Source organism: Hyperoodon ampullatus, assembly GCF_949752795.1.
Source record: "Hyperoodon ampullatus genome assembly, chromosome: 12".
In the NCBI taxonomy this organism is placed as follows: Eukaryota; Metazoa; Chordata; class Mammalia; order Artiodactyla; family Ziphiidae; genus Hyperoodon; species Hyperoodon ampullatus.
The window spans coordinates 53,734,653-53,745,454 of record NC_136925.1 but is presented as its reverse complement, the minus strand read 5'-3'; the positions used below and the strand labels follow the sequence as shown (position 1 = coordinate 53,745,454).

The following is a 10,802-nucleotide window of genomic DNA, read 5'->3' as shown; positions in this document are numbered from 1 at the left end:
ACATATATATATTTGGACATTAAGCAGCACATACATATACATATCACCCTAAACAATCAGGGCAAAAAAAAATTTAATATAAAACTATATAAATCAAATGGGTTTGTTGCCAAAACATAGCACAAAATGTATACATTTCTTTATTTCAAAGTTTGACACATTAAAAGAAAAAACTGCCAACACATTTCAGACAATATACTAGAAATAATAAATAAAACAGTTTTAAAAAATCATATATTCCCTTTAAGTGCTGTGCACTTTGAATTTTTCTAAATGAGACTGAACTTTTCCATGGCAAACAACAGTATGCTGTACGTTTTGGTAATGAAAATTATATTGATAAATATACAAGGAATGTATATATTTCCACAGTATTTTCTTTTTCACAGTTAACAAAAATAAAAATTGCATTCAACTCACATCTATAAATATTCTGATTCCTCACTGTATGGATTTGAAGGAAGTGAGAGTATAGAGTCTTTCAACAATCTGGACTTCAGATTTCTTTCTTCATCGTCTGCCTTCCACATGTACCTTTCAGAATCTCTCTGCAATGTGATCACACGCTGAGATGAAGGCAGAAAGAAAGCACTATGATGGAATGAGGCAGTCTGGGCTGGGGCTTGCTCTTCCAGCCAGCTTTAGCAGGGCTGATTGAACCCAGTCTTTTTAATGTTGTATTTTAAGGCAGTCTGAATTTCACTCGAATGTCCATACCTCGAGATCTTGAACTATGAAGTCTTCCTTTTTGGAAAGAATATCATTATTAAAAGTGCTGCAGGAGTTGCTTCGTCCATGGTATAAATCAGCATCTAGCCATAAACCAAATCGTCCCCTGAAAAGGTTAATAAAATGGTGAAAACATTTCAATTTTATGTGCACACTTTCTGTCCTCCCTTGCCCCAACTTCTTTCTTTTATGCTGTAGACAGATAAAACCCTAAACTGCTTGTAAAACAAAAGGTACATTTCCTTTACTTCATTTAAATGACCCATCTTTCCTAAAAGACGGGTGGCAGTAGTCCCTCATTTAGACACAAAAATAAGTCATTTTATCTTCAATTCTTAGTGTCATGTGTTAGACCACACTGTCCTAAATAATCGAAGCACATGGACTAGCTAAAATCACCTGACACCAAAGTTTCAGTTACCTGGGTCAAAACAGGCTCACTCAGGTCAGGTGGTAATTCATAATAACAACAAAAACCTTACCCTCCACCACCAAGTTCCAAAGAACTTATGTCTCCATTGATAAAGTATGAGTTTTCTCCACTCCACTTAAAGACCTTAGGACAGAAACACAAGACAGAGAACAGACATTTCAATCTGGAGAATTCGCAAAGAGGGAGTAACAGCATAGTACCTGTGTGTGTGCAAGGGCACTACCCATTGGCTGAGGAAGCTCCTGACGGCCAGACCTCTCCCACACCAGGATGAGATCTCCAAAGGGGTTATGAGGTAGGAAAGGCCTCTCAGGCACATGTTGGCTCTGACTTGCAACCCCTCCCTAATCTTAGACCATGCAAAAGAGCAGTTCCCAAGGCCTGGGGAGGGAATCTAAGCAGTTTCTGTGCGGCAGTCATGAAGTGCTGGCCAGGCCAGGGTGAGGCCAGACGAGGTTACGGGATGGGACAGCTGCTGCTCCAACCACAGCCCCCCACCTCCAACCCCACCGACCCTCCTGACACCGTGACACCAGGAAGTTGGGTATTTCTTTCATCTAGGTACCTTGAAGTTAGGGCTAAATGTGTAGAGAAAAGTTTCGCCTGTGCCATAATAGTGATCACTGAACTTGAAAGGATGAGTTGCGTATGCTCCAAAAATCTGTCAAAAGAAAACAGAAACCTTATCTACTTTCAACCATAAACCTCCCAAAAAAAGAGACTTTCTGAAATATTTTAGCACAGTCCTATTCTGAGATCTCATTATATCTCTTTCAGCAAAGATCATTACTAAATCAGAGTTCCTAAATAAAAAAGACCACCATCAAACAAATAAAATGTCCCCAGTTCTCATTAGAACCCAAGTGGCTTAGAGAACTTATCTGTCAAAGGCCAACAATCGCTCCAGTTTTAAAGGACTTCCAAAGTCCACTATAGAGACACATTTCTTTTAGTGAATACAGAGGACATACTGGAAACATTAAATAACAAGATGCATCTTGCACACAGAAATGAGTGGTTGAGAGAATGAAGGCATATCTCTGATGTGTTTTATAAGTAAAATTGTGGCCAGAGATTTCCCTGGAGAAAATAAATTTTTCTCTCCTTTGATTCGTAAAAATGAGTTTTCAACATACTTATTAAAACTGCATCCTTAACGTGACTGATCCAATATATCTTAGTTCAAAATGGCTTTTAAGAAAAAAGTAACAATTCCATAATACTGTGGGCTTTAAAGGTGGTTTAGATGTATCTGAATCAATGATTTTTCTATTATTTCTTATTAGGGTCGGAAGGAGTAGTCTTTTCAGAACACGCATGTCCACCGCTTCAGCTTCCTATCCTCTGCTCAGATCCTGACCAGTGCATGCAGGAGTGAGGACTGGCAAGAATATATATTCTGGAAATGTCCCTAGGTGATTCGGATATATCTTCTCCAAATCCCACTTGAGAAACAATGCTTTTTAAAAAAAATATTCATTTATTTGGTTGTGCTGGGTCTTAGTTGTGGCACACGGGCTCCTTAGTTGCAGCTTGCTGGCTCCTTAGTTTTGGCATGCGAACTAGTTGCGGCATGCATGTGGGATTTAGTTCCCTGACCAGGGATCGAACCCGGGCCCCTGGCATTGGGAGCGTGGAGTCTTAACCACTGTGCCGCCAGGGAAGTCCCAAAAAACAATGCTTTAAATGGAGTCTATCTGAAAAACGTCTTCTAAGTTTTCAAACTAATTTAAATTGGATTATCGTCATCATGGAATCTCTTCTTTACCAAGTACACTCAGTTCCTAGCTCCTTGAAATACTAAAAATTAGGTAGAGTAGAAGTCTAGAAACTCTTTCTAACCCATGTTCTTCATACCAAAACCTGTCCCTAGAGCTGTTAAGAACAAGGAAAAAACAGTAACAAATTTTCTTAGCAATCATGGAAATCTGTTTAAGCACTGGAGATTTGATGATACTAAGAAATTACTGTTAATTTTTTAGGTATATAGCATTATGGTTATGTAAGAAAATGTCCATTTTATTTTTTTCTATTAATTAACTTAGGAAGAAATTGTAGAATAATGGTATTGTTGGGTCTATACCATCGAAAATTTTAACATGTTTGACAGTAATAGGACAAAGGAATCCAGGGGAATGAATGAAGATAGCCCAAAGTGGTAAAAGGAAGGTTAATATGACAAAACCTATAAATGTATAATTGCTCTCCTTTCTTCTCTCAGCTTTCTTAGTAGATAAAAATTATACAAACAACTATGTAACAACTTATTGTTGAGTTTGTAATATATATCAACGTAATATAACAAAATTACCACAAAAAGTGGAAAGATGTAATAGAGCAATATAGGAGTAACATTTCAATATCTCACTGGAATTAAGTTAATATAGATCGGACTCTATTACCTGATGATTGTTCTATTATTTTACACAATGCTTTGTGGTATAAATTACTCCACGGTCTCATTCAATTAAATTTGGGCCCCTTTGCAGGGGTAGTTTCTGTGGCCAGTCTATGAAGTTTATCCTGACTCCAGGAAGGCTCTCCTTAGCTGTCTCTTTCCCCGGTTCTCTCTGGTAAACTAGATGGTCTGCAGCTTAGTTTGCTGCCTTCATGGAACTACCAGGCTCCTCTTAGTTGTTTACCACCAAAATTTTCATTGTTCTCTAGAGCGTCCCTTGGCTTGACCTTCCCTATGTTCTAAATAACGTCAGTTCCTTTGGGGAGAGCTTCTGAGCTGTATGTTTTATGGTCCGCCTCTTCCCCTGGAGCTGGGGGCTGGACAGTGGCCTGCTTTTCTCAAAGGTACAATCCTGTTTTACGAGCAGGGTGCTGGGCAGGGGCAGTAGCCACTGGTCTTGGCTCCGCTCACCTGACATGGAACTTCTGCCCTATGTGCTGGAGCAAGGGCAGTAGAGACCCCTGTATTCTCGGCCTGCCGTGCAGAAGGTAGAGCAACTGTCCTCTGAGAAGGGGCTGGTCAGAGGAAGAGAGCCCCTGAAATTTAGCCCCTGAAACAGAGGTCTTGGGTAGGGGATAAGACATGCTGGGGACCTGCCCCTAGAGGAGGCATATCATAGTCTTTGCCTGGGAGCTGGCAGCCGAGGGATCCTCATCTTGTCCACACGTGCCCAGAAGGAAGCTTCTGTCTGAACAGGGGTTGGGGGAGGGAGCAGGCTGTGCCTTCAAATGCCACGGAATCTCACTATTATTACTGGGCTTCATTAGCTTTTCTTAAATAAATGGTTCTTCACTTGCTGTATGCCCTTAGGGCAATTTCCAGAGACTTTAAGTGATTATTGTTTTTATAATTCCCACCAGCAATGGTTGTTTCACTGGGGATTGATTCTGTAGAACTCCTCATGCCTGCCATTCTGCATGCGTAATGCTTTTATCTTAGAATTTTATATAATTCATTTCCAGATAAATTTACAGGTGGTGTTCTATCATGTTCCCAAACACAGCAAGCCGCATCCTTGCCTTGGGGGTAGATGGGGTGGGGAAAGCAGAGTTAGTGTCCAGGTGCCTTCAAATAACACAAATGCCTCCAGGGCACCAGATCCAGTAAGACTATACCTCTAGACAAACAGTGTAATCTTCAGGTATAGGCAGGCCTCCTTTACATATCTGCTGATAGGAAGCTGAGTAATACTGTGCATCATCAAAACCTGCTCTGTGAGGCCAACACATTCCCCAACAAGTTACCTTTTGGTAAATTAATAGAACTAATCTATACTTATGGTGTAGGTACGTGTGTGTGTGTGTGGGGGGGTCTAAAACCATCTAGCTCTATCTCATCTAAAAAGTAGCACCTAACTTTGCAAACATTTCACTAAATCCCTAAGTAATTCCATTTTAAACCTTTGTTATTATTATTTAAATTTTTAACTTGACTGTCCCTACTATTCAGCTTGGACTATGATTAAATAAAGTGTTCTCAATCAGTAAATTACAGTAGTAACAATGATAATAACTAAACTATTCCTCACAACTCTTAATCTACTTACAGGAAAGATCACAGTTGAGAAAGACAGTGCCTTTAGTACCCCCTTCTCTCTGCTAATTTTTCCCAAGACAAATTATGACAGCAAAAATCTATTTCCCCTAAAATCCCAATTATATGGCTTCTCAGTAAGCTCCCAAATGCCCCACATCTAACAGTCATTATACATTTTCTGAATGGATGAATAAATAACTGGTTGTCAAGTAAACCCTGCTTCCAAATGCCAGGAAGAGAAAATAATGACACCTACAAAAAGTGTAAAGAAATTTCTTCTTGCTATAATACAGACCAAGTTGAAATGAATAAAGAGCAGACTTGAAAGATGCTTTCCTTTTGTGAAGCAGAAGCCTGCCTGGATGGTACATGAAAGAAACCTGGACAGATTCCACTCATACTCCAGGCTGACCGAGGGAAGAATTATTAGCTTAGGGGAGATGGGGGTGATATCTAGATTTCACCAGTGCCTCCAAGACCGACAGCAACGTGGGTGAAAGTGCACTAAGCAACGGTCCAGAGCATTTTCTCCTGTTTCATAACAACTGGGCCCTTCAGGTACAACATACCATGGTCTTAACTGGCTCTCCATCTCAGCAACTATGCAGGCAAGGTTGGTGGGTACTACACTTCAGCTACCTGGAAGAAGTTCTGGTATGGCACTGGAACTTCTTTCTGCAACTCTCTCCAAATCTAGATTTGACTTTTCTTCCAGCTTCTCCAGTTTTAGGTTACAGGATATCATTATAGCTTCCTACTCCATGATGAGTACAGGAAAAAAATTCCTTAGAATGTGACTGTATTTGGAGATACGCTCCATTTTCTTTTTTAGAGATGCATTCTGAAGTATGTAGAGGTGAAATGACATAATAATTGGGATTTACTTCAAAATACTTCAGGGAAGAAAAGCCAACAAAGGAAAGAATGAAGTGTATGTGGCAAAGTCCTGCTAACTGTAGAATCTGAGTGATGAGAGGTCATTGTATTAGTCTCTCTACTGTTGTGTAGGTTTGAAAAGCTTCATTAAAAAAATGTTCCTCTCTAAGAGGAACAAGCCTCACCTGATTATCCATATCTTTGATGACCAATAGGACAGGACTGTCTAGTGATGCTGACTTCCGGTAGAGAGTTTTCAAGCTGGTCCCATGCTCTAATGTGCTGTATACGAGTCTCCATGGATACCCCTGTACCCTTGCTGGAAGGCGTCGGGCCAGCTGTGAATCCAAACATGAAGATGTAAATACACAGTTTGCCTACAAATCACTCATGAACTTGTAGCACAAAACAGATGCCTGTGGCTCAAACTCGATAATTACACTACTTCCATATTGCTCCCCTATACTCTAGCAAATATTTGCCACTATAAACCAAGAAGGGAAAATCATCCCTTGGCAGAGATGCTCCCCAGAGCATGCATTCCCTCTCACGGATGATCCTGAAGGGTCACTATGCCACTATATATTTGAAGATATAGCACCTAGCTTGATAAAGAGGTATGAAATAGACACATGCTCTCTTGTTTACACTTCATCCTGACTTTCACCAAGCAGTTCATGTTTCTCGAATTGTTCTTTCTAAACCTTCAAAGGCTCCGAGCTGCTACTGACAGCTGTAAATTCCCACCAAAGTGAGAACAAGAAGACACGGGTGTTTTATGCTAGTGATCAGATGTGGTCTGTCCTCATTACACTTGTATCTTTCACTTACATTAATATTTAACTCAAACTTGGCTGCCATAAATATCAATAATGCATATCTCTTCAAAAATACACACAAAGGAGGCTATATAAAATGTTGAAGTCCTCAAGAATGCTTGACATAGTTGTAGAGTCAGCATGAACTCCATCCCTGTAACTGCTTGGTCAAATCGCTTAGCTTTCCTGGGCCTTCACAGATGGCATTTGTAAATTGAGGGACTTGAACCTGATGATTCTTTAAGGTCTCTGAAATTCAGGTTTCTAAGCTGACTGATGAGGGAAGTACAAGAGGTCCCTTACTAAAGTTCAAATACAAGCACATAGTATTTCATAAAAACTCAAGTAAGAGATGTTCAGAAAATAGAAAGTAAACAAAAAAAAAAGTACAGAAAAAGGAAAATTACTCCTAGTGGTAGGTGGTTTTCATAAAGCAAGTAAAGTGTACTTGCTATATGACTTTTACTGAGCTCCATAAATTGAAACCATTGGAACTCTGCGATAATCATTAGGATAAATTTGGATCCTTTTAAAACACATTAGGACTATAGTAGGACACTTTAAAAATTGTTTTGAAGACAAGAAATGGCTTTTTGTTCAGGTCTGGGGAATGGATGTAGGTGTCTGGCCAAGTCCTCGCACTCCCGAGAAGGGGGCAGGGATGCTGCCTTTCAGAAGCAGAGAAGGGCCCTGGTTAGGCTGCTGGTGTTCTTCCTTTAAAACTCGGCTCACGCTTCACCCCAAGTGAGAAGAGCAAATGTCAGGGGTGGGAAATGTGTTCTAAGGTTTGGAAGACACCCATCCTAAGTCCCCAGGAAGAACCCACCTGCTCGATGTGCATGTTCTCCAGAAGCGCACTGCGGGGCTGCAGGATCGGCAGGGCTGCCTCATCCTCATCTTCATAGTAGCTACATGTGCTCTTCCTGCGTTTTGCCTCCTCAACGGTGATGATCTGAAATGGAGGAGACAAATAAACCAAGAAAAACGATATTTTTGCTTTTCCTTCACCTGCTATAAAGGACTTCAGGTACACAACTGCCTGTCACAGGTAGGGTTTTAGCAGCAGGAGGTAAGTTGAGCCAGCACTTTGGGGGAAATGGCTAATCACAATGTCAATTTCAGAGCAAATGGAGAATTTAACACAGTACAGCTATAGCACTTAATATGTACAAATTCAAGTCACAAGTTTTCCAGAGCAAATGGAGAATTTAACACAGTACAGCTATAGCACTTAATATGTACAAATTAAAGTCACAAGTTTTCCAGTTTTACTATTGCTCAGTCATCAAGTAAGAATTATGTATAACTCCACAAGCGACTTATACCCTTGAAATGCCCTAAATTATTCTCCATTAGCCCGCATCTAAATTTGAATTGTTAAGGGACTAACAGATAACATACTATGAGCAAGTCTTCTATAAATAGGGAAATTGGGAAGATAAGGATAGTCCTTTAATCAAGAATCCTAATGTTTTCTCTGAAGGCTGTTCATAGCAACCAACCCTGACAGAAATAGCAAATGATAACATCTACCGAAAGCAGCAATACAAAGAGACACGAAGCTTTAGTCTAAATTACAATTAGGTATGATTCTTTATGGAGAGTTGAGAAACCATCAAAATAATCTTTCCTTCAAAGCTGAGAACAGAAACATGATGTTGTACACACATTTATTATTTCATCATAAATACACTTATAAACTACCAGGTTAAAAATCTTTTTTCTTTTGCCTCTCTGAAAGTCTGGATAAATCACTAAATTATTTTGAAATTGAAGGGTACAGACAGAAGGTAACTGATTCACCAAAATTCCTGAGTACAAATATTAATGACTTTTGCATCATAGAGAAAAAACATTTACATTACATTTAGTGAAGGTTGTCAGACAATGACTACTTAAGTTTCCAAAATGCTGTCATCTGAGCCGGATTTACAGGGAAATTAGCCCTTAAATTTTACTGTCTTCTCAAGGGGCATTTACTTAAAGAAAACACTGTTGAAGAATCACAAATCCAGCATTTTAAATGTATTAAATAAAGCACATATTTGGGGGGAACTCTACATTTAACACAGGTACAAAGTGGGGCTGTGGAATGAAAAAATCAGTATGGAGTTTTGACTCCAAAGGGAAAGGGCAAACCACACCATCTCTCTCTCCAAAGTGAATAAAATACCTGCTCTGGCTGAAATATCAGCACGATCCTTTCTAATTCGAAAGCATTTCAAAGCATCTGAGCGGCAGAGCTTGGAGGATTCACGGGCACATGATTAGCCCTCAGGACTCTAACATACCTTCACAAAAGGCTCTTGGTCCGGTCTGGCACAATAGAAAATCTGAATGTCCAGGGGCAATCTTCTCATCGTGAAGTAGTGGGAACTGCCTGCTTGCTCTCTAAAGAGGTGCAGGTTTTTTCTCTTATCTGCTTCCACACCACTGTTACTTACAGCCACACTGAGCTACAACTGTTTATGCCGTATCTAGTTTCCTGCATGATTAAGTTTCTGTTTCCCTTAGGAGAGAGTTCAGTATTTCTACAGGAACACACCCAAATTAGGATTTAGAGCAAACACACACTTCCTGTTAGGCATAGCTGTGAGGCTGTAAAAAGACACTTTCACCTTTGAAACGGTGGTTTCCTAACAGCACAACAAAACCTCATTGTTTTTTTTTTTTCCTTCTTCTCCGTCTTGTACTTTTCTTCCCAATTGTCCTCCAGCTGGCTGAGCTAGCTTTTCTAGCCCTGCCTTTTCAGATTTTTTTTTCTGCATCCTAGAGCGAAACCTTCATTTTAAAAGTTTATGTGTGTTCCCTGACATCAGTTTGAATCTCAAAGGAAAGATGAAAAGGAGCCTTTACCAGAGGTAGGTTCATTACGCTTAGAACAATGGCGTTTCACTTCAATACCTCATGTTTGTTAGGTATGAGAAACTTCAAAGAACTGAAAGAACATCCGGTTTATATGAGGCTGAGAAAAATGTTAGTTTAGATTCAGTTTTTCTAAAGAGCTGGCAAAGTAATATTTACCTTTTAACCTTTCAAAATATTAATCTTAATGACTAATGAGCATGATGAGTCCTCCTCTACTGCCCAGATCAGATATCAGCGGGTTGGAAAGAAATGTAGATTACCATTGGATCAATTTTCAGGGATCTTTCTGTGAGTTTTACAGATCGAAAATGGCCTCTTGGGGGCTTCCCTGGTGGCGCAGTGGTTGAGAGTCTGCCTGCCGATGCAGGGGACACGGGTTCGTGCCCTGGTCCGGGAAGATCCCACATGCCGCGGAGCGGCTGGGCCCATGAGCCATGGCCGCTGAGCCTGCGCGTCCTGAGCCTGAGCGTCCGGAGCCTGTGCTCCGCAACGGGAGAGGCCACAACAGTGAGAGGCCCTGGTACCGCAAAAAAAAAAAAAAAAAAAGAAAATGGCCTCTTGGTCTCCAGTACCCCTGGGAGATCGGGCGCCACTACATAGTTCATCCCGGGGGTCAGTTCTAATGAGGCTCTGGGAGATAATTGGTGACCAGTCTCAGGTCAGCCAGAACTTATTCTCAATGCAAGAGCCTGGACACAATCTAGGGCAGAATCACTTGGATTTTGTGCCAGTGAGACAGCATTCTTTTCAGTGCCTGACACTTCATGACAGCTAACATTTACTGAGTGCTTTCTATATGATGGCAAGTGCCAGGTGCTTTGCCAGGCATGTGGCACAAACAATTCCAATATATCATTTATCAGCTTTTCAAATTAGCAAAAGTTTTAAGAAAGGGATAATAGATATAGTACTTTCTGTTGCCAGAAGCACAATGAGAAGAAGGGTATTCCTCACATTTCTGGAAAATTGTCATTATATAAAAGTAGGAGCCTTAAAAAAATCAATACCCTTATACTAAGTAATATCACTTTCAGGAAATTAGGGGAATAGTCAGAGTTACAGATCATCTCATCCTTGTGAAAAA

At 40.3% G+C, this 10,802-nt stretch overlaps 1 protein-coding gene and 1 long non-coding RNA gene across 3 annotated transcripts in view; one reads left to right on the top strand and one right to left on the bottom strand.

Moving 5' to 3' along the window:
- Positions 1 to 699: 699 nt before the first annotated feature.
- Positions 700 to 10,802, bottom strand: part of NCOA7 (nuclear receptor coactivator 7) — a gene marked incomplete at both ends in the record, with an annotated part of 140,371 nt that continues 130,268 nt past the window's right edge. Inside the window, 6 exons of one of the 2 annotated variants that reach the window (XM_079716379.1) lie at positions 700 to 835; positions 1,212 to 1,285; positions 1,728 to 1,823; positions 6,218 to 6,370; positions 7,677 to 7,802; positions 9,142 to 9,210. In XM_079716379.1, coding sequence (XP_079572505.1) covers positions 700 to 835; positions 1,212 to 1,285; positions 1,728 to 1,823; positions 6,218 to 6,370; positions 7,677 to 7,802; positions 9,142 to 9,210 — 654 coding nt within the window. Of the gene's footprint in view, positions 836 to 1,211; positions 1,286 to 1,727; positions 1,824 to 6,217; positions 6,371 to 7,676; positions 7,803 to 9,141; positions 9,211 to 10,802 lie in introns of those variants that run through there. The other variant, XM_079716378.1, reaches the window with a different exon arrangement.
- LOC307061317 overlaps positions 2,540 to 10,802 on the top strand; it is a 29,390-nt gene continuing 21,127 nt past the window's right edge. Inside the window, exons 1-2 of the long non-coding RNA XR_013811178.1 lie at positions 2,540 to 2,577; positions 9,624 to 9,711. This is a non-coding gene — a long non-coding RNA (uncharacterized lncRNA). The remainder of the gene's footprint in view (positions 2,578 to 9,623; positions 9,712 to 10,802) is intronic.